Source organism: Dermochelys coriacea, chromosome 4, assembly GCF_009764565.3.
Source record: "Dermochelys coriacea isolate rDerCor1 chromosome 4, rDerCor1.pri.v4, whole genome shotgun sequence".
NCBI lineage: Eukaryota > Metazoa > Chordata > Testudines > Dermochelyidae > Dermochelys > Dermochelys coriacea.
The window spans coordinates 54,492,296-54,517,109 of record NC_050071.1 but is presented as its reverse complement, the minus strand read 5'-3'; the positions used below and the strand labels follow the sequence as shown (position 1 = coordinate 54,517,109).

Genomic DNA, 24,814 nt, shown 5'->3' with positions numbered 1-24,814 from the left:
AAATTAGAAAAAGCACAGCTAAATATTTTTAAGTATTTGATGCTTAGTCTGAGTCTCAAACATTTGCATGAGAAAAATGTGGATTCTGAAACAAAATGTTAACATAATACTATATTCGGATTTTGTGAACGATGAGAATGAGAATAAAAAGTAATTGCTTACTACTGTCAGCCATGACTGTTGGCCCGCCCCCCCCATCCTACTTGTCAGCCTCAAAGTAGAATGCTCATAATTTATTCATTTTTAACCAGGGGCTCTGCAAGAACTTAATATTACATGTGTAAAAGCACTCTCAAGTTGCATAACACAGCTAAGCTTAAAAAGAAAGTTGACAATATAGAAAAAGTAAAGAGCTTCTCTTCACTATGAAAATATGTGCTACAGTGACTCAAATTCTCAAATGAGGAAATCCCATTATTCTGTGAAATGTTTTTGAGATCGAGATAATTGATACTCAGTATACAAATGCTTATGAATAACAACTTCTCTGATACTAAAAAAACAAAAAACAGTGGTACCATGTGTTGGCTTCCTCGTTATTTCTTTATAATGAGCAATGGGGAAAAGAGAGACTCATCAGGTTTTTTTTAGACTTCCCACATACAGTAGTTCACTCAGCTTGCTGTACCAATAATGTGAGTCCACATAATAGCGGCTGCCCATGTACAGACATATAGTTCTGCCTTAGACCCTGGATGAAATTTTGTAACCTATGTGGTGTTGAGAGATTGACTATTAGGAGAGGAAAATTCAGGTAACTAAGTAGAGGGATAGGTAACAAACAGGGATTAAACGTAGTGAGCTACACTATGTGCCAGTAACACATGGAGGGAAATCAGCTGTTAGCTCCAAGTTCAGACTCTGACCTTCTATCTGAGTTACCAGGGAGCCTCCATTATCCCAGAACCCCCTTTGATGTTAGCAGTGACTTTTTTTTTTTTTTCGGTTTCTTATCTCACTACAGAATGGCAACTTGTACAAAAGGAGGTTGCACTCAATGGAAGCTTGTGGTGTTCAGTACTTCTGAAAATCAGGCCTGTTATTTGGGTACCTGTAGTACATTTAGGTGCCTAATTTCATGTATGAAGGTTTTAAGGTTGGTTGTTTTTTTGGTTTGTTTGTTTTTTAACCTAAGGACATAAAATAGATTCTCAAAGGAGAGAATAGATTCATGTTACCAGTGGTTAGTTTTTACATATTAACACAAAACTCTTCATAGTGTGACTGTAGTGCACATTTCTTGGAAGGGTGTACACACACACACACACACACACACATACACACACACACACATTTTAAACTTTTAGGATGCAGCACGAATAAAAGCTGCCTTGTTTGTGATTTGTCCAAATCTTTATTGCTCCAAAACACTTTCTCCTTCAGAAATGTTCAAGTTTGTAAAAAGCTATTGGTAATATTATGGTGATCACTTTGGTCTTGCCACATCATCTTGTGACCGGGATCTACAGTATGCTGGTGAGCTTTGTGGTGTTTAGGTCTGATGCTGCAGTCTTTACCCTAGCATATAATTCTATGGACTTTAGTGGTTGTGCTTAATGTGAGTAAAGTCTGACTTTATATGATGTGCACAGAGACCGTTTTCGTTAGTATTTAATTTAGCAATTTGTTAGTAAATGTAATTTCTTTCCTCTTTTTGCTCAGTGAACCCCTCTTGTTTTTGTGAACTACAAATAACAGCTGAGCACCTGTCTGTTTTTATTCTATTACGTGCCTCTAGCAATATAAGAGTCCTGCACAACACCGAAGGGAGCCTTTGACCAGCATTGACTTTGAAATCACTTTATTGAACATTGGATGTGGTTTTATTTTACATTATACTGATAGGGCCTACATCAACAGAAATGCCTTCCCTTCCTGGCACACCGAAGCTCTGGAAGCATCCCAGCCTGCATGTTCAGGAAGGTTAATCCTCATTCTGATAAGGAACTTGCCCCCTTCCTATGGTCAAGTAATACTTTCTTCCCCAAAACTGCGCGTCTCTGGCCCAACGAGATTTCTATATACTTCTAACTCGTAGATACAGGATCCAGGAATTCCAGGGAGAAAATTCCCCACTGTTCTAAAAAGCATGTGAAATGGCTGAATGTCAGTGAATTGCAAAAGAAGGTAAAAGGGACCATGATCCTAAGCAGTGCTAGGTTGCTTGGCAGCTCTGTTTCTGTCATATTGGAAGGACCATTATCTGAGGAGGTATGACCGTGGGTTTGGCCTAATTGGCTCTCTGATAGACATGAACATATATATTAAGGAAAAGAAAGCAAGAAATCATGAGAAACTTTAAAATGTACTTCCACATCTGTCTGTATGTCTAACCTTATACCTCCGTCATCACCATGATGATCCAGAGGGAATTGTTTTCTCTGAGTTCCAACTGGAGGAGAATTGGGCCCCTTTAAACAACATTCCCAAAATGAAAGGGTTTTCTTTAAAAAAATAAATAAAACCAACAAAAACATCTTCTCACGACTTTCTGCGACTGTGCCTCTAGCACTGCTACTGCCTCCTATCCGTGAACCTATACAAAAGTTTCTGCCGATTAGAGTTGTCCATTAACTTCCCTTTACCAAGCTGGTGTTTGTGTGGGGGTGCCTGGGATTTTGATGGGAGTAAGGATTGTGGGTGTTGGAGATCTGATATGTATGTTTTCTGCCTCCTAGGAAGTTCTGCTACTTGCAGAGGAGGAGCTGTTATTTTGAGGAGGAGGAGTTACTTTGGAAAGCTTCAATTTGTGTTGAATAGCTTAAGACCTCCAGCAGTGCTGAGACTTGTGACCTTTCTTGGCTTGCAGGTCTTTTTGTGGGATCAAGCTCTTAGGTTTATTATTATATTAATTTTAGAATAACTACCTAGCAGTGCTATACAGTAGCTAACATTCTATCAGTTTAAGTCCCATGAAGTCAATCTAAGTTTTTCCTGAGGCGCGGGCAGTCAGAAATTAGCCCTCTATTAGCAGTATTTAAGATAAAAGAAATAAACCACTTTTATTAGGTTTTCAGATGCTTTCCCTGTCCCCCAACATCATCTTAAATGTAAAGAAATTAGGCACATTCCAGATGATTACCCTTGTGCAGTAAAAGGAACACATTTTCTCCTTTCCCACCTGTCTGAGCTCCTCTGCATCTGATGACTGCTGAGCTTCTGCTTTAAAAAGCAAATGTAAAAGGGTAACTTTTATAAGCTTATCTATGTTTTAAAACAGAACAAAAATTATCATAATCTGGCAACTCACATATTTGAGACTGCTACTAGATTTAGACATAGAAGTAAAATATGTGCATGTGTGTACACGTAGCATGGAGTTTCTTTCCAATTAGACTGAACTCGTGTCTTGATCTTGCAGAGCATTCTGACTTGTACAGGTGAATAAAATCCCCAAATAAATATTTTTTTCTGATTCTAATTTGGGCTCCAAAACACAAGGAGATGTACAGTATAAGTGGCATTTTTTTGTTATTACTTTTCTTGTTTTCTGACCAGCAAACTTGTTCTGGTATTTTTTTTTCCTTGGGGTCATTTGATAGAAAATGTTTAATACTGTACTTTATATTCTAAGATGAAGCAAAAATTTAGCATGTCTCATCTTTAGAGCATGCTTTCCATTGGAAACATTTGTGTTGGACACTGCCTACAAACATTGATCAGATTAACTGATGTGGTAGTAGAGCCATTTTAAGCAGCCAGAGTCCCTTCTATACAAGGCTCTCAGTGGTACAGCTGAACTGATACTAACTAGTGGAATTCTCTTGCTGAAATTCCTTAGTGTAGACACAACTCTTCAGGTGGTTCATCCATAGCAGAGTTCAGGTATATTGGCACAGAATTACTGTAAAAAGCTTGCAGTGAAATTCACTTTAAATAAAGGAAATCTAAAAACATTTAGCTTTTTGACTGGGAAATTGTATTGGCAGTTCTCTTTGCTTCTTCCATCTCAGGGAGTGACAATTGGATAGCCCCGTTGCTTTATTACATAATTAAGCTAGCTCGCTGTGCTTCTGAAGTTAGGAGTCCTTCTATAGTCTGACTCTCTAGGCACCCACAAAGCAAGAATACTAACTTTTAAAGGAAGATAGAATGTGTATAGCAGGGATAGGACTGTTCCAAATGCAAAGCATTTAAAATTTTAAGATTCTAGCTTTCAAGTGCTCCCGCAAGTCAGAAAGCCTATGGAAACCATATATAAAATATTGAAAGGTCTTGGGTTGCTTAGGGAAGCAAGAATGTTTTTGTGTTTAATGTTTGAATTGTATTTGTATAATTTATTTGAATTGTTTAATTGAATATTGGTGTATGCTTTCAAGAACTAGGAATGTTGGAAATACATACAGTTAACACAGGTATAAAGTGCCTATCTTGCTTGTAGCTTGCATTTCATTTAGGGTGTTAGGATGTTTGATTTGTAGTAAGATTTCTGAGGCTAGAATTTGAATGTATTTTAAACAAATAGCTATGGGCTTTGATATGCAAAATGGAACACACACGGAGAAATGGATTTTATTTTTTCAAAAGTGCCATTGAAATGCTTATTGCATTTAGGAATAAGAAACTTGAGCTAACTCATTTCAGCATCTTGTGAGATGCCCTGAGTAATAGTGCACCATTCATCACATTTTAAACAATTCAGGGAGAAGGTTTTGTACTCAGAATTTTGTCTTACAGCATCCTCTTGCTCATTAACTTACTTATCCCTTATTCTAATTTGCATTATGGGTCGTATGTTTGTATGAAGAAAATTAGCAACATAAGACAAAATACTACTTTCTCATGAATACAAAATCTACGAGGCATGGTACTATACTATGTAAAATTTAGAAATTGAGGAGGTATGTAGAATATCTAATTGTTTGTGCAGTATTTTAACCTCCCTGCATTTTGTTCAAAAGTAACTGGAGACAGGTGGAAAACTATTCACATATTTTGCTACTCTTAAAAAATCAGGCAATATAATGACAAAAAAAAATTGAAGTTTTTCCTGAGCCATAAAAACTTGTGACTGGCAACCAACTGCTAAGTGAAACAGAAGCATGTACATTTCAGTTAATGATGTAGCTACCTAAGATCAGTGACTGTATCAATTGGTGCTTATCACTGTGATGAACTCTGGATGATTCACTATGATCAATGTCACTTCATTTTTGTGGGGATATATATATGTGGTCTGAGAGTTCTTGTGTGATTGCCAGTGGCTGCTGCAGGTCAAAATTTTAGTTGGGTCACAGTCACTTGCTTTAAGGTCTTCTGTACTTACTAATTAAAGACCCTCAAAAGAGTACATTCAGCTAGGCTGTTCACTGAACTGTGGGCACCTTGCATGAAGTTATGAAGCTGCTTCCTTGGAGCTTGTGGTATTCATAGCTATGCCTTTAGGAGCTGATCTTCCCAGACAGAGTCTGGACAGGATGCTGTGAAACTCTTGTTAGGTGCAGCCAATTGGAACCGGACTCAGAATACAGCATAGCTCTTGTAAGCACATTAAGCACTATGTGATCACTGAGCACCACAGAGCCCTTCATTATAAAATGCACTAAGCATTTGTGGGGCATTTGAGCATCTGTCTTCTTTTGGATTCTTTTTCCAAGAGATGGAAATACTACCATGCAGTTAAATTAACAGCGGTGAATGGTGCCTTTACTTTACTTCAATTTTTCATTTTTCTGAGTAGGCCGGTGTCTCAGGCCCCCAGTGATTGATCTACCTCTGGTAGCTGTTTTCTTTTATGGGTGTCCGACACATGCATTGAAGCCACATGGCAAGGTCTTCCGTTGCCTGTACCTGCTCCCAGAACCCAGTGAAGGTGATTCCACTGTGCAAAGGAAGTTGTGGGGAAGCTATTACAGCGTGGACCTGTATTTTGTTGTAGTTTTGCTAGGTGCAACAATGTGTGACCTTTCCACCTCCACTGAAGTTAATGAAGCGACAGCAATTTACACCCACAGAGGATCTGTACCCTGAGTCTCTGTAAAGAAGAAATGAATTAATAGCAGTAGGTGAACATCTATTTTTAATGATGCTGATGCTCAATTGCTAATTATCTTTAATTTATAAAGACCATTTTTCTTCAAATTACTTTTATTCCCTCACATATATTAATTATAGTTTGTCAGATCTTGATCGCTGGAAAATTTGTTCTTTCAAATAGTTAAAAAATGAACATATTGCTCATACTGTGTACCTTATTAGCAAGTTAAATAAATAGGCCTTTCCCCTTCTTTCATTTTTTTCATTACATATACTGAATACACATTAAATTATTTGGATTTACACAGACAGATTTGGCAGCCTTTTCATATTTACTTTGATTGTGAGATATAGATTGAACTTGGGCTCTGTCTTCAAGAGTAAGTTATCTGTCATATGAATAGCTGTGTGACAGAGAATCAGACATAGATACAGTGGTGGTGTTATAAATGTGTATAAGGTATGATTATCATAGTCCCTGAAATTTTATTTTTGGTCTCTTCATTTGTTATTTTATACTGTTGTATGGATTTAGGGGAGGTGTTATGGCTGACTTCTTAGTGTAAGACTAATAAAAACAAAATGGGTGGAAACAATTTTCTAAATATGTTTACACTCAAATCTATCGCCAATCTTTTTTTATTTGTGGGAAAAGATAAGCAAATCATTACAGAAAGGATGTTGCTTTATAATTGAGGAAGCATGGAATTAGTTTTGTAAGCATCGGAGCGCAATTTGCTACCCTAACTGTTGAAAATGTATTTGTCTGACCATACAGAAGACCCTTTATCCATGACTGCCAATTTACTTTTGTCCTCTCCTTTATTTATACATCAAGTTCCACATACTATTGGTCCAAATCCTGCTGACCTCAGTCCTCACTCAGGGAAATCTCCCAGTGTTTTTCATAGTCTTTGCACTCTTTAGCCACTGCCCTGGATTTGGGAGTGGTGCAGACACACACTGTCCTCGGAGGAGCATTGGTAGGCATTCTGCCTCGGAGAAGTGGAATGTCTCCAGAGACTCTCCAGTTGCATGAGAGCTGGAGAGAAGAGCACTCTGTGACACCTCTTTAAATTCCCTGTCCTCTTCGTTCACCCCATCCTCTCTTGGTAATTGCTCCTTAGGGGAGGAGCAATTCTGTCCACCATTTAGCAGGCTAATGCAGTGGGTGGGGATGGCGGGCAGAAGTAGGGAGGAAAGTTCCTTATACTACCCCTACTCCATAAGGGGAGCTACAACCTGAGCTTTAAACACCACCTAGTAAAAGTGTTCAGCTGTATGCAGGTATGCTTGCCCTTTCATTTGGGCATTTCAGGTACATAAATTTATCTTTTTTTGAAATTGTAGCCCTTGATGTAACCCAATCCAAACAAGAGTGAGCACATATTCCACCTTGTGCCAGGGCACTGTGGTAGGGTGGAAATCCTTTAAATTCTGTTTTCTTGTTTCCCATTTGTCTGGTATTAAATTTGATATTAGAACTATGTCTCCTGTTCTATAAACAATTGTGTGACAAAGACTGTTTAAATACAAGATATGTCTTTGCTGCCTGAAGTTATGTCATTTAAACTGTCCAGTAAAGGGTTAATCTTCTAACTAAAGAGGAAATACTGTTGGATCTGTAATTGTTTGTTGTTTCATAAATACCTTCTTTTAAAAATAAATCTACAAAACATATGAGAAGGAGGCCCATTCTGTAAAAGTTAAGAAGCTGGCAAATGTTGCATAATTAATGCAAAAATCTGAAAAATTTCAGTAGCACCAGGCACTGCCAGCAGTCCTGCAGTAAGTTACAACCTCCAAAATCTTACCATAATTTTAGGGAAAACCAGTATCTCCAGAATAGTCCTTTTTTGTTTTTCTAAAAAAGTGTAATATCATTATCTATAGTTTCAAGACTTGGATTTCAGTTAGCAACCTTGAACCAGGAATACAAAAGTTTTACAAAACTGACCAACAGGAAACATAGTGTTGCTGAGTTCTACCACCTCTTCCATTTTTGTGTTGTCAGCAAACTTCTTCACCATGTTGCATCTCTTCCTGGTCATAAGAGCTAACATCTCTAATACTGATGTTTATGGCACTTGACCATTCACCTTCATTAATGCCATGTACAAGTGAAGATTTCTTTTTGCGTTTGATACCTGAGCCAACTCTACACCCTCCAGCAATCTTATTCTTTCTACCCCATTTATTATGGCAATTACATTTTTTCTATTCATGACAGCAGTAGTATTACTTATTTATATGCCACAATTGGCTTGCATGGCGTTTTAGAGATGTAGCTAGACTGAGGAAAGCGGTATGTAGAGTTCCTGCAATGCAGCAAGAACTTGAAGTGGGATTCTGGTTGACTCTGCTGAAGCATCAGCTCACACCCTAAGGAGAGTGCAGCCCGCACTCCCCTCCATCACTGGCAAGTTCTGCAATGGTTAGGGTGGCATGATTATGGTCGCATCCCCACCTGCACCTTCTGTAGAGGCTAGTGCTGCTGGCTCTGTGTTCACTGCCTGCACTCCCCAGAAAGGGTGCAGAAAGGGTGCTTTCTCAGAGCAGGTCCAGATAAAATGGGAGTAGAACTGTCAATGAACATGACTGCCTTATCTGCACTAGGACTTTGACCATTGCTATCATCAGTGGAATACTTCTCGGAAAAGGCTAGCATAGCCAGGACCGTAGATCACCTTACCAAGGAATACTTCAGTGATCAATCTTATTTTGTCTTACCTCCTGATGTATTCTTATAATAACTACATGTGGCAAAAATCTGCTTACTATGAGATGGCTGGAGCACTTAATAGAAGGTATGAACTGTGTAATACATGTGCAATTCAGAGTAATAAGTACTATGAGCCACTTCAGAAGCCAGTGGAGTTACTCAAGATTTACACTGATATAACAGAGCTGAATCTAGCCTGTTAATATAACTTTAAATCATCATAATAAGAGAGAAATATACTATATACAAACCAAGCCTTCAGTTATAAACTGACATGAAGAGAGGCTTGAACTTAGGTCAGGCATGAAATATTCAAATAAGAAAAGAAATGCTCTTTCGCTTCCACTTTGAATTAATTGCTTATGATATGTTAAAAGGTGTAAGAATAAAAAGTGTCTTCATTTTTAATCATGCTAATTCTTTTATAGCACTGAGGAGGTGTTGGTAATGATAATGGCTCAGTCAACTGATCACCAACATAGTGTAAATGTGAAGTAGTCTGCTGTGAATGACCAAAATAGATGCCCTGTTTAATAATACAGTACCGTCTTTTACATTTTGGTAAAGGATTACAAGAAGGATAGTTGAAACTCAATGTAACTTTTTATGCATGGAGAAATTTGCACTTAGATAATTCGGTGGTACGTGCACTAAAAATGGATTGTGTTCTAATGTTAATAATGATTTTGTGCTGTGAATGTGTGGTAAAGAGATTAAAATTTGTAATGAATATTTGTACTAGTTTGCAGTGTTGTTTTAGCCATGTTGGTTCCAGGATATTAGAGAGGCAAGGTGGATGAGCCTTGACTAATAAAAGATATTACCTCACCCACCTGGTTTTTCTAATTTGTAATAGTGATAGTTGCAATGCCTTCTGTTCATCTACAGGGCAAGTACAAGTCAGAGAACTGTGCTGCATGTTTACCTTTTCTGCTGTCTTGAAAAAACATATTGTCTCTGAGTTTAAGAAAGTAATTTGTTAGGATTTGCTTCATCTTGTTCCAGACCAGAGCAAACAAACTCCTTCATGGGTCAGATTTTACTCTCAAAAGCATAGAGCAAATTAGGGGGAAAGAAAACACCTTCTGATAGTGTATTGTGTATCTGAGATTCAAGTTTATCTTTAGTTGTGGAAAATGGGTTAGAATTGCCCTAGTTATCCCCTTGTGAAGCGGAGGGTTTTCTATTTATAACGAGATGCCAAAAAGTAGCAGTAGTTTGTTTCGTTACAAAATGTACTGAGAGATTATTTGCTTTTCAAAATTCTTTTTAATTCTGTGTTTCATTTTTCATCATGACTTCAGTCTAGAGCAGGGTGAACTATTCGTAGTGAACAGTTTATCTGATTAATTACCTTTTCTTCCTTTTGCAAATTATCCAGAGACTTTGACGAATGTGTTAATTATTTATAATTATTTTCTGAACACTTTATGTAAATATATTTCAGCCTGTGAGTTGTTTGAAAATCACCATTTTGTTTCGACTGTTTCTTTGCCTGTTTACTATTGTTGTTTGTGAAGTTTAATTGGTCACATGTTGAAATTTCTATTTCATGTTGTCCAAAACTTCATTTAAAAAAAAAAGAGTTTGAGCCATTCCAGCACAAGTCATAAATAAAAGAGCAGGTTGGAAAATGGGTCCTGTTTTTGGTGGAACATTTTGACTTTTTGGTGAAGACAAAAACAAACATCACACAATCCTTGACCAAAACCCAGAATAGTTGAACTGAAAAATGCCTTTACGGTGTCTCATTGAAGTTGTAATTAAGATGCCTCATACTCCCATTTTTCTCAGTAGTCTGTCCTTCCTGGTTGGACTACATCTCTGATGTGTCCTGGTCTGCCCTCTTCGCAAGGGGAGGCAGTGCATCATGGGAGTCTCATGGGAGATGATATCTAGGTGAGGAGCACAGCCCAGACAGGAGCATTGGTACGCTAGGCAACCCAACTATGACTCCCACGTGGCACTGTGGAATATCTGAATCAAAATATTTCAGTTTTTGGGTGTCCAGTTTGACAAAAAAATGAAAATTTCCACACAAATAACTTTTCACAATAAAATTCATTCAGCTGAAAACTGTTTTTCATTGAAGAACAGTTTAAAAATTTTTTTGACTAGCCCAATAAATACCTATATTCATATGTAATCTTATTACTACAGCCACTTACGCAAAAGGCAGCTGTTCTCTGGCATTAATCCTAACAAAAATTTGTTTGCATAAAAATTGACTCTAAAGTGGTCAGAAAAAGGTGTGTGAATATGACTGAATCAAAAAGCAACTCAAAATGACAGTAAATAATTTTTTCTAACTAATCCCTCAGTGTTTATTTAAATTAAAGTTGTTCTTTTGCAATTCAGCTTAACAGACATTGTTTCCCTCATTTGATTAACTCACTGCATATTAAAGTGGATATTTTTACCACACAGAAGTCTGCACTCTAGGTTTGCTGTGATATACATTTCCTCCATCCCTGCCTTATATAGGTCCTGATTCAAGAAAGATTCTCTATGCAGGAGAATGCTTGCTCTCTGAAATTGGGGCAATATACAATAGAGTATGGGACCAGTCTTGCAAGGTTCTGAGTACCTCCTGTGAGGTGTTAGACCTCAACATTCGTATTGACTTCTGTGAGAGTAGAGGACACTCAGTATTCTGCAGAATTTACCATCTAGTTAGTTTTGTCATCGGTGCCCAAGGACTTCAATTCAACAAATCAGTTGGACTTCACTTTTAACAGGATTTACACATATGCTTATCATTAAAAATGACTTGAAAGTTTTGCTGAATAGGAGTCTGGATGCAAACAGCTCCATAGAAATCAGTGAAGTACGGATAGTTTGTACAGTAGTGCTTAAACAAATTGTTTGCTCATATTATTTAAAAAATAGTTTATAATAATTTTAATAAGAAAAGGGGATTACATCTCTGCAACTCTGGGCCAGATGTTATTTTTCAGTTATTAGCTTTCACAGTTTTTTTTTTTTTTTGTTAAAAATGCATACTAACTGTATCCACTCCATTGCCTATTTTCACTTGTAAAACATAGTGTTTATAACTACTCTAAATTTTAAATATTAACTTTATGTGAAAAGTAGGAATAAGTAGTCTGCATAAAAGCAATATTCTCTGACCTGCCAGTTTAACTGGATGAATACAAAGGAATATCTAATAGCTAAATGAGGATTCCCATACATTTTTAATGTGGACCAGATGATTGGTCCTTCAGTGGGTGAAATGTAACATTTCCTTGCTGTCTCCATGCTTTTGTGAAAGAAATATTCTTCTTACTGTAAAAATCATAGCACAGCAACTGCCTGAGAAGAGAAATGTTTCCTCACTCCAAACTCTGGGTACCTTTAAGGAAAGAGCTCCTTACCTGTCATCTCATATTTAAACTAACAGATAAACCAGGGTATGTGTGTGGGGGTGTGTGTGTTAAAGGATGAGTGGGTTCTGTTTTATGACAAAGGCCAACATAAGAAATGTTTAGAAAGACTGTACTGAGTTTCAACTTCATTCTAAGGTTCCACATAAGAAAATTATATACATACTAAAAATATCTACAATTATCAGTGTTTGGAAAACAGATTATTAAAATGAATATTAGGCCAGATTTTCCTTGATCTTTGCTGGGGAAATGAAGGGTAGTCATGTGTAGAAGAAAGCTGCATCCTGTAAAAGGCCAGGGACAACTAGAGGCCTTACTCTTAGAAGGAGTGCATTCCATAAATGCCTAGGTACACAAATGACCTTGAAGGGCTTGTGGAAAGGAGACAGGTGCAGGGTATCACAGAAGTACTAAGGCATCTAAACCCCAGAGTTAGGTACCTAAATTCCAGTTTTAGCTCCACTGTGAACTCCGTAGGCACTTAAACTCACTTGATGCCTAATTTTTCATGGTCAAAATTTCCTCCGAGCCTATGTTTCTGCATCTGCGCTCTGTTGCCTTCCTCTAGGCATCTGGATGCCTACCTCTTGCCTAAGCCCCAGAGCAATTCATGAAAGATAGATAGATACTCATCTACCTGAGGGGGAAGATAGATATTTGTCTGCCTGAGTTGCCTGATCCAGTAGGTGTGCTCGGAGGCCACCTACCAGATCAGGTCTCATTCAGAATCTCGCAACAGGAGGAGGTGGTGTTGGTGCTGCCCAAATTACGCAGTAACTATGAGCCCAGTGGTTAGAGCACTCACCAGGTTCCATTCCCTCCTCTGTACCGGGGGAGAGGGGAGAAAGAGATTTGAACAGTGATCTTCCACTTCTCAGGAGAGTGCTCTAACCATTGAACTATGGGATATTCTGATGTGAGACTCCCTCAGTCTCTCCTGTTAAAGTTGTTCAATTGTGAATAATGAAATAATGATTAGAGGAGGGAACTGGACCCTGGGTCTCCCACCTTCTGCCTGGGTGCCTTAAACACTGGACTACAAAGTCATTTTCTCTCTCAGGCCCAATGTCTATTCAAGTGTTTACCCACTTTGGAACAATCAAATAAGCTACTTTTAAACTGAAGTAAGAGTATCTACACACAGACTTGTACTGGTTTAACTAAACTGGTTTAAAAATACCCTTAGTTAAACCAGTCCAAGTTAGGGTGTAGAAAACTCCCAAGATACATACATACATGGGTGAAGTATTTATAAGTGTACATGCATGAAAGCGTGGACTTTTGTAGGAGAATCTGCAATATAATCCACTCTGTAATATCCATAAATCGTTCTACTGTTTGAAGAATGTTGGTTCCTGAGAATGACTCTAGGTAAAGAGGCTGTGAGGTATTTTATAACCTTAGTCAGTCATTTCGGTATAGATCTGAAGTTATGAAAGGAGCAGTTGAGTATAGTCCTCTCTGCTGCGGAGAATCAGGAAGCTTCCGAATGATAAATGAGTTTCTCAGAAGTTGGACTTTAGCAGGATGCCAAAAAAATTGAAGTGGTAAATTATTAAAAGAAAATTAGTATTTAAAACTGACCAGATTGGCACCAGTCCGTCCCTTCCACCCCCCCCCCCCCGCCCCCCCAAAAAAGGTAGAAAACAATGGAAATAAATCCATAAGCAAGTCTCTCTCTGATTTCCCTTTCAAGTAATACCAAACCCACAACTAATTTGTTTTTCCCAGGTCCGCATCCGTGTCCTGTCTGAACACAAGGAGTCAAGAACAGATGTTGGGGTAAGTGATTTCTGTTAGCTAGGGAGCTGATAAACTTACTTTGCATTAGAAGTTGGATTAAATTAATAGAGGATCATGACAAGAGTAATACACTCATAGATTGATGGACTCTAGTGTGTGTACTTCTTGACTCTAAACTTCAGGATTTTTCCTTAAAGAGGATTTTTATCCGGAGGCCAGTCCAGTTTTCTAGAGTTTCTGCTAGTGCCTTGCAAGCAGTCTGGGTTAGATACAGAGCTTGGGCTCATGCTCCCTTGACCAGCATGGTCTTTGGGTTTCAGGAATAAGGTCAATCAGCACTGCCATAGCATCTGTAGTTGGTGTCTGAATAAGAAGTGACGCTGATAATATTTAAAGAGCCCATTGTGGTACTGACCTAATTTTGGGGGAGGAACAGAATGTTCCTCCTTGGTTAGGGCTAGCTATGTGCATATCCGATAAAATTGAAATTCCACAGGCTTGAGGAGAAATGGCATCCTGTAACGGTGTCAGCACCCAACTCTCAAGCATGCCCCCTTTTCTCTGTCCAATAGTGCCTGCAAACAGTCTTTTCATGGGAGAGAGAGGCAGTACCCCCCTCTCATGGATGGCCTCCTTTCTCTCAGGTGTGAGCCTGCTTTTCTTTTTTGGTCTTGCATCAGGGAGGCACCTACTTCTTCTGAGCACCCCACAGCTGCTGATTCTCTTGGCTGGTCTTTGGCAGGTCAGCCCTCTGGCCAAGCCACACATGCTGTCCCCCCCACCCTTCTGGGGTATAGAGTCCTGAGTTCTTATCACAGCCCTGGTATGGGGCTGTAGTTCTTAGGCTTCTTCCCAGAGGCACTGCCTCTTTCAAACACCTAGCTGGAGCCCATCTTGGTACCCTCAACTGGTGTCCTTTTCAGCAGCCTTCCCTGGGCTCAGTCTGGTACCAGACAAGTAGGGCCCATCTCAGTACTCTCATCTGGTCTGACCAGGTTTTATGCTCAGTCCCCTGGGCTCAGCCTGCCCACACTGACCTTTTGACAGCTCTGTTACTATTCTGTCCAGCCAGGCACCTGGTCTTTGGCAACATCCTCTGAGCTCAGTTCTATCTGGTGAGCTCTCTGCACTGAGCTATCTGCAATCCTGCTGTTCAGCCAGCCAGCCAGCCAGCCAGGCCCCCCGGTCCTCCCTCATCAAGCTCCACACAGAAACTGAACTTCTTTGCTCTGCTGCTTGTCTTATATAGGGCCCTTCTGGCCCTGGATTGGCTGCTCCTCTGCAGCCACTCTAGGCTGTCTGGTGGATTTCTCTCTAATCTGTTCTGGGGCAGGGTGATGCAGGACCATGAGGCCTCCCACAGGGAGCTTCCGGACCTAGTCCACCCTGCCACACATCTCTGTTAATAATAACCCAGTGATTTCCCAGATTGCATTCTAAAGTATTCAGAATCACTCTTGCATGTTGGCAGCATGCACGGGCACATAGACACTCCCTTTTCCCAGCCACAGAGAAGAAATATAGAATTAGGAGTAGGGAATTGGCACTAAACCAAAATCCTTAAATCAAAAAACATTGGAAACAATTTAGATTGGGACATGTACAGTACCAAATTCATCTGTGATAGTGATGTGTGTATATATAATCATAAATTCATGCTAGCAAATTATGCTGGTTCTGGTTTGTTTCCTGCTCTATCCCGCACTGGAATTCAGAAGTTGGGGGGGCTCCCCCTTTCTTTTTGTCTGATCTTCCATCATGTGACCGTACCCACTTCTAGTATAAATTAATCAGGTTTATTACAGTAGTGTCTAATAGGCAACCAAAAATGGGGCCCTGCTGTGCTAGGCTCTGTACAAACCCAGAGTAGTAGATGGTTCCTGCCCCTAAGAGCTTATAATATAATTAGACAAGACAGACACAGTAGGGAGGGGGGATAGGTATAATGCACAAGCAGAGTGAACAATGTGATAGCACCAAATGTCATTTTAGTTGCATGATACATTTGAGGGGTGAGTTTACTTAGCATGTAGATAAGCTAAAGAGAAAGAAAAGTTAAGGGAAAGGGACTGAGGAGGACAAGGCAGTGTAAATGAGAGTAAGAGTGGCCAATGTGAGTGAAGCTGAGATGAAGAGACTGTGAGGGAGGGAGAGGGTTGGAGCAAACAGCCAATCAGTATAAGACAGAGAATCTCTAGTCAAAACTGTTGAACATTCTCCAAAGAACTCAGCTTTGGCAGCTTCTGCTCCTTCCTGCTGGAGTCTCTGGCTGTTTCCTCTCTGCGCCCAAGGCCACATAGCTGGGGGAAAGTGAGTCAATGTTTGAGTCCCAGTGATCCCATAGTGGCAGCTGTCTCCTCTGCACAATTCTGGGTCCAGTGGCATGCTGGAGGTAGGGGTAGCTCTGGCTGAACACCATTTTACCCCCTTCCCCCAAGTGCAGTAGTGCCTGATTTCGCTGCTTTTTGCTCTTACTGCCTGTCAAAACATGTATAAAACATGCCTGTTTCTGACTGATGGCAAAACAAGAGCTGGGGCAGATAGCAGACTATGGATGGGAAAGATTTTAAGTTTATTTTTATCCTGAGGTGCTAATTCTCCTCCTTGAACTGCCAGGGATCATTCCTGGCATAGTTCCAACAGGATGCATTTGAAAAATGTACAATATGGCAGCAGAGTTAAATCTCAGTGAGCAAACTGTATTTCAGCCTTTCATGGGGCCATTGCAGACATGTTTTTCTTTCTTCCTTTTTTCTTTGGCTAGGTAAGTGGATTAAGTTTATTAATCAAACAATTCAACACAAGTCTCTTACAATTTATTATCACAAATGTCTCACCAGCACTAGCAAAATTATGAAGGAGCCCTAGCTATTCTATAATTAAGGTTGTTTAAAGCTCAATTTTCAAACCTCTCTAAACCACACACGCAGAGTTGGATTGGTTTGTAAATTGCCATGGCAATTCAGGGCCCAGGGTAAAGTTGGGTAAAGCACAAAAAAAAAAAAAGGAGTTAAGGCCTGGTCAACATAGCTACATTGGTCATGGATGTGAAAAATCCACATTTCTGAGTGACGTAGGTATGCTGACCTAACCACCAGTCGGTACCATAGCTAGCCACAAGGCACCCTTTTAGATTCTAGACCCATTGCAAGGTCAGGTAACCCATTTCCATCGGATCACTGGGCCATACCACATTTTTTTATTATTATTTTGAAGGTATTTTTAAATGAATTTAAAAAGATGAAACAGAAAAAAATGTTTTGGAATCTGGACAATTATTTTGTATTAAGCAGTGTCCTATGAGATCTGAGAACCCAGGTGTAGTAGAAAGAGAGAGCCTGAAACATGGGCCTGGTGCAAAGCCTGAGGCCTGAACAAAAGTCTGAGAGTTATGCTATGAGCAACAGTCAGGTCCTGTCAAAAGCAGCTGATTGCCTGCAAGTCAGTGACCGGTACATGAACTATTGCTAGCATTGCTACAACACACTGAATATGTAAACACTTTCCAGCAGGCCAGCACAAGAACACCCCATCCTAGCATACAATAAAACGGTTTGACAAAAATGATGAATAGTGATATTTTGTCTGAAACATCAGGAGTAAAAGTACAAAGACAGGTGGTGAATAGAAATGTTTTGTCTGAAATGTCAGAAGGAAAGTACAAGGGGAGGTAACAAACATCATGAAACATGTAAGGTGATACACAAGTTGTTTATCCCAGATTTTGTCTTAGTCTATAAATGTTGGGATACCTTGCTTTAACCCTTTGGCCAACCTAGGGAGTAATGGAAAATCCTGCCATTCACTGAGTTGCGTCCATTGTCATGGGCATACATGTCTTAGTATCCTCGTAAAGTCTGGCAGGTGCTATTACCATGCTTCTTCGACGACAAACCTGGCCAGGCGCCTTTGTACCTTAACAGATCTTGTGGTCATTGGGCAGTTTAATTGAGGTCTGCTGTGCCAACTATCTGCACAGAGCTGGACAGCACACAAAAAACACACACACACAGCCAAACATCTGATGACACAAAGCTAATTCCAGAGGGTATGAGACCTTGCCATGTTGTAAGGCCTTGGCTTGTGAGGGGCCACCACAAATGGGCAAAATGTTTGTTTCTCCTCCCTTCCGTTCATATAAGGAATTACCACTATTAATTTGTATTGCAGTAGCACCTAGAGGCCCCAACTGAGATCAAAGCCCTGTTGTAATTGGCACTCTACAAGAACACAAAGTTTACCATCCAAATTGCATATTAAAAATGCAAAGGAATGTTAAGATTGCAAAGTCAAGGACTCAAAAGTTAGGAAATGCCAGAATTAAGGTTGTATGAGCAACCTTAATTGTTCTCCCTTATGTGTACACATTATGATACAGGCTGTGTCTTCTGTGCCAAAAGGTGTGTTTTTACAGTGAGATAGCGAATATGTTTGCTGTCTTGCTGTAAAATCTTAGCAGAAACAAGGCATTGTGGGAGGTATAGTGTTAACCTCAACTAGTTTCACTGAAGTAAAAACTACCTCTCCCTTGTCTCCGTTAGGATTTTACAGTGAGATAGGTGAGTCGAGTTAGCTATCTCACTTAAAAACGCACCTTTTTGGCAGTGAAGACACAGCACAGTCTTTAATTACATAATCATACTATTTTACCCACTCTGTTTCTGTCTCATGTCTCCAGTCTTCCTCTTCTTTACTTCCTCCTTTTGGTCCACCTCTCCCCACAGCTTGCCTCTTTGGCACCTTTTCTCTTTCTCTCGACTTGTATATTTTACACCATCTTCGTTCCCTTCCTGCCTAACTGTGCAGCCAGGGATGGAAATTGAATCATTAAATGGACATCAACATAAGCCTGCAGGAGGCTTTGAGCTTGGCCATACTGAGGATCCAGCTTTTAAACTTGGAAGCCAATTGTTGGGCTCTACATCTGGGTATTTAAATTGGCACTTAGGTTCCCAGCTATGCATTTTACGTGCCTAAAAGCCTGTCTGAGTACTAAACTTTGGAGCCCACATTTGAAAATTCCAAGGCCCTGATTCAGACTGGCCTTACCAAAAGAAGGCAGGATACAACTCTTGCCAGATGGTGTCATGCTGCTGCTGAGCAGCTCAGCTGAAACACATGTTGCTCTCCATTTTCCAAGGATTGAATGTGCTACCTCCATACGGTCTGGGCTGACCCTGACAGCATGTGAGTGTGCTCAAGACCTATACCTGGATTTTGTCATCTGCAAGCACATTGCATTTGCTGTTAGACCTTTCATTTTTATTAACCTTACAAAAGGAATAAAGAATAAAATTATTATGCAAAAAACCCTGCTTATTTGTTGATGATGTTTGCATACTTGATGTGACTTAATGAAAATATCTGTAATTTCTTCACATCAACTTCCAGTGAGTTGCTGTATATTTTTCAAAAAACCTTCATAGAAGAAATTTTTAGGTTATTTTCTTTCCATGCTCATTGTCCCTAGAGTAAGAAAACTCTTGTACAACTGGTAAAGTGAAGTTTTAGTGCTGAGCAGCAGAGGTATTGAGAGAGGGTAAAAAGTTTTCTTGAGAAAAACAAAAAATGTTTTCATAATTTCCTTGAGGATGCAAAAGGCTGACATTGGTAGAAAGACAACATATAGCATAGTAGGTCAACAGAAATTTAGAAAATATAGCTGGATGAGTATATTTGTCTTTATTTGTACTGGAATAAAATTGGTCCACCCTCGGTTGGAAATACCCAAGGAAACATGCTTACAAACAGGTTTCAGAGTAGCAGCTGTGTTAGTCTGTATTCGCAAAAAGAAAAGGAGTACTTGTGGCACCTTAGAGACTAACAAATTTATTTGAGCATAAGCTTTCGTGAGCTACAGCTCACTTCATCGGATGCAAACATTGCTATATGCTCAGAAAATACAGCATTTTTATTAATAACTTGTATTGAGCCCAACCTAAAAATAACTCCAGCAAGCAAATACATTAATATCTTGAGTTCAAAGAAGATAATGCCTAAGGGTTTGAGGAATTACTGTAGCAAGAACAACATTGGTAAAACACTGAAGATTTAACATTTGCTGTGATACAGAAATCACTTGAATAGGAAAAAAACCTTCAAACTAAATGAAACTTTTCCTGCGAGTGTACATTTTACAGCCCCACTATTTGTCAGATTGTCAGACTGATTGTTTTTAATGAAAAAGATGGGTTCCTGTCTTTAAAATCTGAGCTTTACAAATTATTGATAATGGTGTCACTGATGTATGAAGGTATTCTACGGGATAATACATCAAGCTAGTGGGTTCCAATTTAAAATTTCTCTCTTGCTACAAAAGACAGATTTGCAGGCATGGGGCTGAAAATGAAATGATTAAAACTTCAGAAATTAATGATGATGTCCTCCTTTCTCTCTCTTTTCCCCTGTGTTTTGTAGCAAAACTTTCTGGGCTTGACTACTTTTAAAGTAGGAGACTTGGTGAAGTCAAAGGAACAACAGTTGACCCTTACCCTGAGGTAGGTCTTTTTGTCTGTTGTAAACCATTTCAGACTAATAACCCGTGACATTTAATGATTGCGGCTTGGCAGTGTTTGAAACTCAGAATTACTTCAAGTATATTAGATGTTAACCTCAAGTGCCTCTGTTTCTACTATGCACAAAGCTAAAGAGAAATACCAATTATTTAAGTCAGAGCTTCCCATGTGTCAGGTTAGAAAAGATTACTCGCTCTTTGATATGATCCCCTACCGAAAAATTGCAGAGCAGTTATTTTGGGAAAAGTCCTTTCAAAGATTGCTACAGGGAATATAAATCTTATTCTCACTTAATTAGTAGATTATGTTTTTGTAGAATCTAAATGTTACTATCATGAAGTGACCAGGCTTTGAATATTTGGCATGTTTAAGTACACTGGGCCTGATTCACCACTGTCTTGCACCTTCTGTAATCACTTACATCTGTGTAAAGTAGGTATGAAATGCTACCAAATCAGAATTGCAATGCAGAACTCTGCACAAATGTATATGACTACACAAGGTACAAGGGTGTGGAGAATGAGGCCCAGTGTTTTAGATGTGGCCCTGTGTTAACAGGAAGAAAGGATGGAATGGATGGGTTTGTGTTTAAAACAATGGGCTGGGAATCAGGAGAGTTCAATTTCCAGCTCTGACACAGACTTATGTTTATGTCCTGAGGCAAATTATTCAGGGCATAATCTATATCGGTTTGAAGTCAATAGAAAAACTCCTATTTACTTTAAAGGCTTTGGATCAAGCCCTTAGGACTTGATTTTCAGAGATGTCGAACACCCACAGCTACTATTGACTTCATCTGGAATTTAAGGTGTTCAACATTTGTACATATCAGGCTCTTGTTATATTATATAACCCTTCCTCCTCTTCCTGTTCTCCTTGGAGATGCTGCGTATAGATGCACCAGAAGTCCACATAGAACGAGATTTGGTGGCACATGGGCTGCACACTCTGTCTTGGTGCAGATAGCCCAAACTCAAATGTATTCATCAGAACAGCAGTGGTTTCATTGCGCCAAGGGCCTTCAACACTCTTTTTGGAGAGGGCATAATTCTGGTTTTTATGTACCTGCACTCCCTATTATGTGCGTGCAACTCCTGTTAAAAGTAACAGGAGTTGCATGTAGACATGAGGACAGGGGGGAGGTATATACTATTTGATTTAGAGACCATGATATATTGACAGAGTGTGTTGATTTTCATTCTCATATTGCATAAAATCACAATATAACAAAATATTAGTTTATAGCATTAGCCTTACTGGGTTCCCGGAGGGTACTGGGTCTGAACTGGACCTTTATAGGTTTGCTTTTTGTCAAGTTTTGTTTTTGTCTCGTACTTTTTTTTTGTACATCTAATAGTAAAAGACAGCTGTTTGAAACAATTCCAGTTGAACTCCAGATCATTAAATTGTAGACATCAGTGGGTTGAAATGTAAAAGACATTTTCAAAAAAACTTATGAATGTTGAATTGTTTCTTGAGTATGGCTATGGGCCAGATTCACAGAATTAATCTTCTCTCATTATGTCACCAGGCAGTGCAGAAGGAGACAATACTGCCCATGCCTCCTCAGTGGCAGTAAAATCTGGCTTCTTGGCAATCCCCTTCCTGCAGCAACCCTGTTGCAGGGAAAGTGTCAGGGATGAGGGACAGGCCTGTTGAGGTTATTGCCAGGCAAACTGTGCTCCATCTATTCCTAGCTGATATACAGTTGCTTGGGAGGAGTTTGCAAGCTGGTGTAAGTTAGAGTAGCCCCAGGGCTGCTGTAACGTATGCTAGGTCTGGGACAGAGCAAAGCAGTGAATCAGGGAGCTGAAACTAGCTCTCTATAATACCAGGTAGACATTGGTCTCATCATGTAATCTGGCCCATACTTTCTTTTTACTGACATTTTAGCATTTTCTTGCTCAGGTAAACACAAACTAACCATGTAACAATAGATTTTGAAAGAGTTGCCTTGTTCCTCTGTCATTCTACAGGTGGGAGGTTTTTTTGTGCGGGTGGTCGTGGTAAAGGACAGTAGTGTTGAGGTTGAGGGAGGGTCAGGATATGACTCTGCTGCAAAGAAAAATCTTTATTTATCTGCTGCATCCGATGAAGTGAGCTGTAGCTCACGAAAGCTTATGCTCAAATAAATTTGTTAGTCTCTAAGGTGCCACAAGTACTCCTTTTCTTTTTTGCGAATACAGACTAACATGGCTGCTACTCTGAAAAAAGAAAAATCTGTGATGCTGAGTCTGAGCCCAGGTCAATTGACTTGGGCTTGCGAGTAGGTCAGGTTGTGTAGTGTAGACGTTTGAGCTTGGGCTGGAGCCTGGGTTCTGAAACCCTGCGAATGGGGAGGGTCTCGGGGCTTTTCTGATACCTTCACCCTCCTCAGAGTTTCAGATCCCAGGCACCAGCCCAAGCCCAAACCTCTACACTGCTATTTTTAGCCCCACAGCCTGAGTCCTGTGAGCCCAAGTCAGTTGACTCAGGCCCTGATATTCGATGGTGCATGTCTCTTATTGCAGCGTTGACATACCCTCAGTGACTTGGTTTCTGATAACATTCAATTCTTCACCAAAGGTGTACTCTTTCTCTGCCCTCTCCCCTCCTTTCTTCTTGGCAGTGACTAAGGATACAAGGCAAGGAACTTTCTTTTGAGACATCAATAGGGTTTTTAATCTGTCCTTTCATTTTGGGTTTTCATTTTTGTTTTCTTTGTTACAGCCCTTAATGTTTAAAGACTGATATTTTCTAGACTGTCAACCAAATGAGAGTGTTGGGGAATGTGTGTGTCTATATATAATTATCAAAACCTGCCTGAACAGATCAATTTGAGGTATTGCTTTGGTTTTGGCAACGTGCAAAACCTGACTCTTCTGAAGGAATTTAACCTTTTAGAGATTTTGGAGCACAGTTTCCGTTCTGAAAATTCCAAAGGGCTAAATTACAGCTCATCTAAAAAATTGTCATTGGGTGGTGGTGATTTGCCAAATAACAAGGTTTGATGAATAAAATAATAAATTTTCCAAACATAAAAAAAGTCATCTTCAGCAGGCTAGATATTTCTGAATATCAATTTGGCAATATATGTTCACTGGAGATGCAGATTCACCCACTCCTGTGCTGTTGTCAACAAACCTGAGTTAGGAGCGCTGATGGCTGCTTCAAGTAATTTAGACTGGTTTAGTTCATTAGTTTTAGATTGTAAGCGCTTCAAGACAGGGACTCTCCCCTAGTATGTGTTTGTGTAGCACGTACCATGCATATGCACAATAGGGTTGGGCCCTTAGGCTTTATGGTAATTCTAACCCGAAAAATAAATCCCTTCATCAGCCAGTCTGCAATGATGATGGCATTCCCCATTCTCTGGAAGATCCTTTCATTTCAAGTGTATTACTCTCATTATGAATATTGCCACAGGCTTGTGCTCTGTTACCCCTCCTGTTCAATGTGTATGTGATATCACTAGGTGAGATAGGAAGATGTGCCATCCTTTGTCACATCTGTACTGGGTTATTATAGTGTCATTTCCACTGAGCTACACAGGAGTAAAAGAGGACAAAAAAATAATGGTGCTCTTCTAATCTCTCCCCACAAAATTAAGCTCTATTCATCTGTGATGCTGCTCTCAGTATATTGTATGGATATTCCACGCAGGATCATACATGCTGTCTGAGCTCCACTGAACTCCTCAGGTTTGGCTTCCCCTCTGTGGGGCATGGGTGGCACCCTTGAGCTTGGTTTCTTCTTCACTGGAGAAGAGAATAAGAGGTGGTACTCTTCCAGGTCTAGTTGATTGTGGTGACAAAACACGATGTTAGTCAGAGTAGATTGTGCAGAATTTTATAATGTGATCCTTCCCCTCCTTTCTGACATTGGCAATAAAATATTTAAAAAGTTTCACACTTACAGTAGCATCTGAGTTAGTGTCCCATAGTGACAAGTGGGGCAGCTTATGCCTCTCAGAGCTAACATTTCAGGCGGTCTGGAAATTCAGACAGACATCACCGCATCAGGTAACCTTCAGAACCAGAAGTGAGTTTTTCTTTGCAAATGTAACAGCTAGAAATGTACTTTAAAAAAAAAACATAACAATTGAGATTCTAGAAAACAAGAAGGCAGCCCGGGAGAGGTGCTGGTATATACTGCTCTAATTTGAGTCCTGAAGGTACCTCTGAAGACCATTCCCACATCAAAACTCTATGACAAGTGGAACTAACCTTACAAAAACAAGGGAATTCACAAAGATTCAGGATAGACATACCAGTCTTTATAGATATACCTTTTTCTGAAGAAAATGTATGTGAAAGTGTCTCCCTGTGGTCTATACTGTACTATACTACTTTATGAACATAAGGTTGTACTTAAAATTTCAACATTTCATTTTGGTCCTGTACTTGTTTCTCAGTGTACTGCGCATTTCAATATAGTCTGAACTTCTATCTCAAGGATAGAGCATAGGTATATTTATCATGTAGATTTTA

The 24,814-nt window shown here is 39.6% G+C and overlaps 1 protein-coding gene across 1 annotated transcript in view; it reads left to right on the top strand.

The window, feature by feature from the left end:
* The window catches only part of INPP4B (inositol polyphosphate-4-phosphatase type II B), a 521,268-nt gene that overhangs the window by 307,237 nt on the left and 189,217 nt on the right, over positions 1-24,814 (top strand). The window contains 2 exon segments of the mRNA XM_043513204.1: positions 13,819-13,869; positions 20,248-20,327. Coding sequence (XP_043369139.1) covers positions 13,819-13,869; positions 20,248-20,327 — 131 coding nt within the window.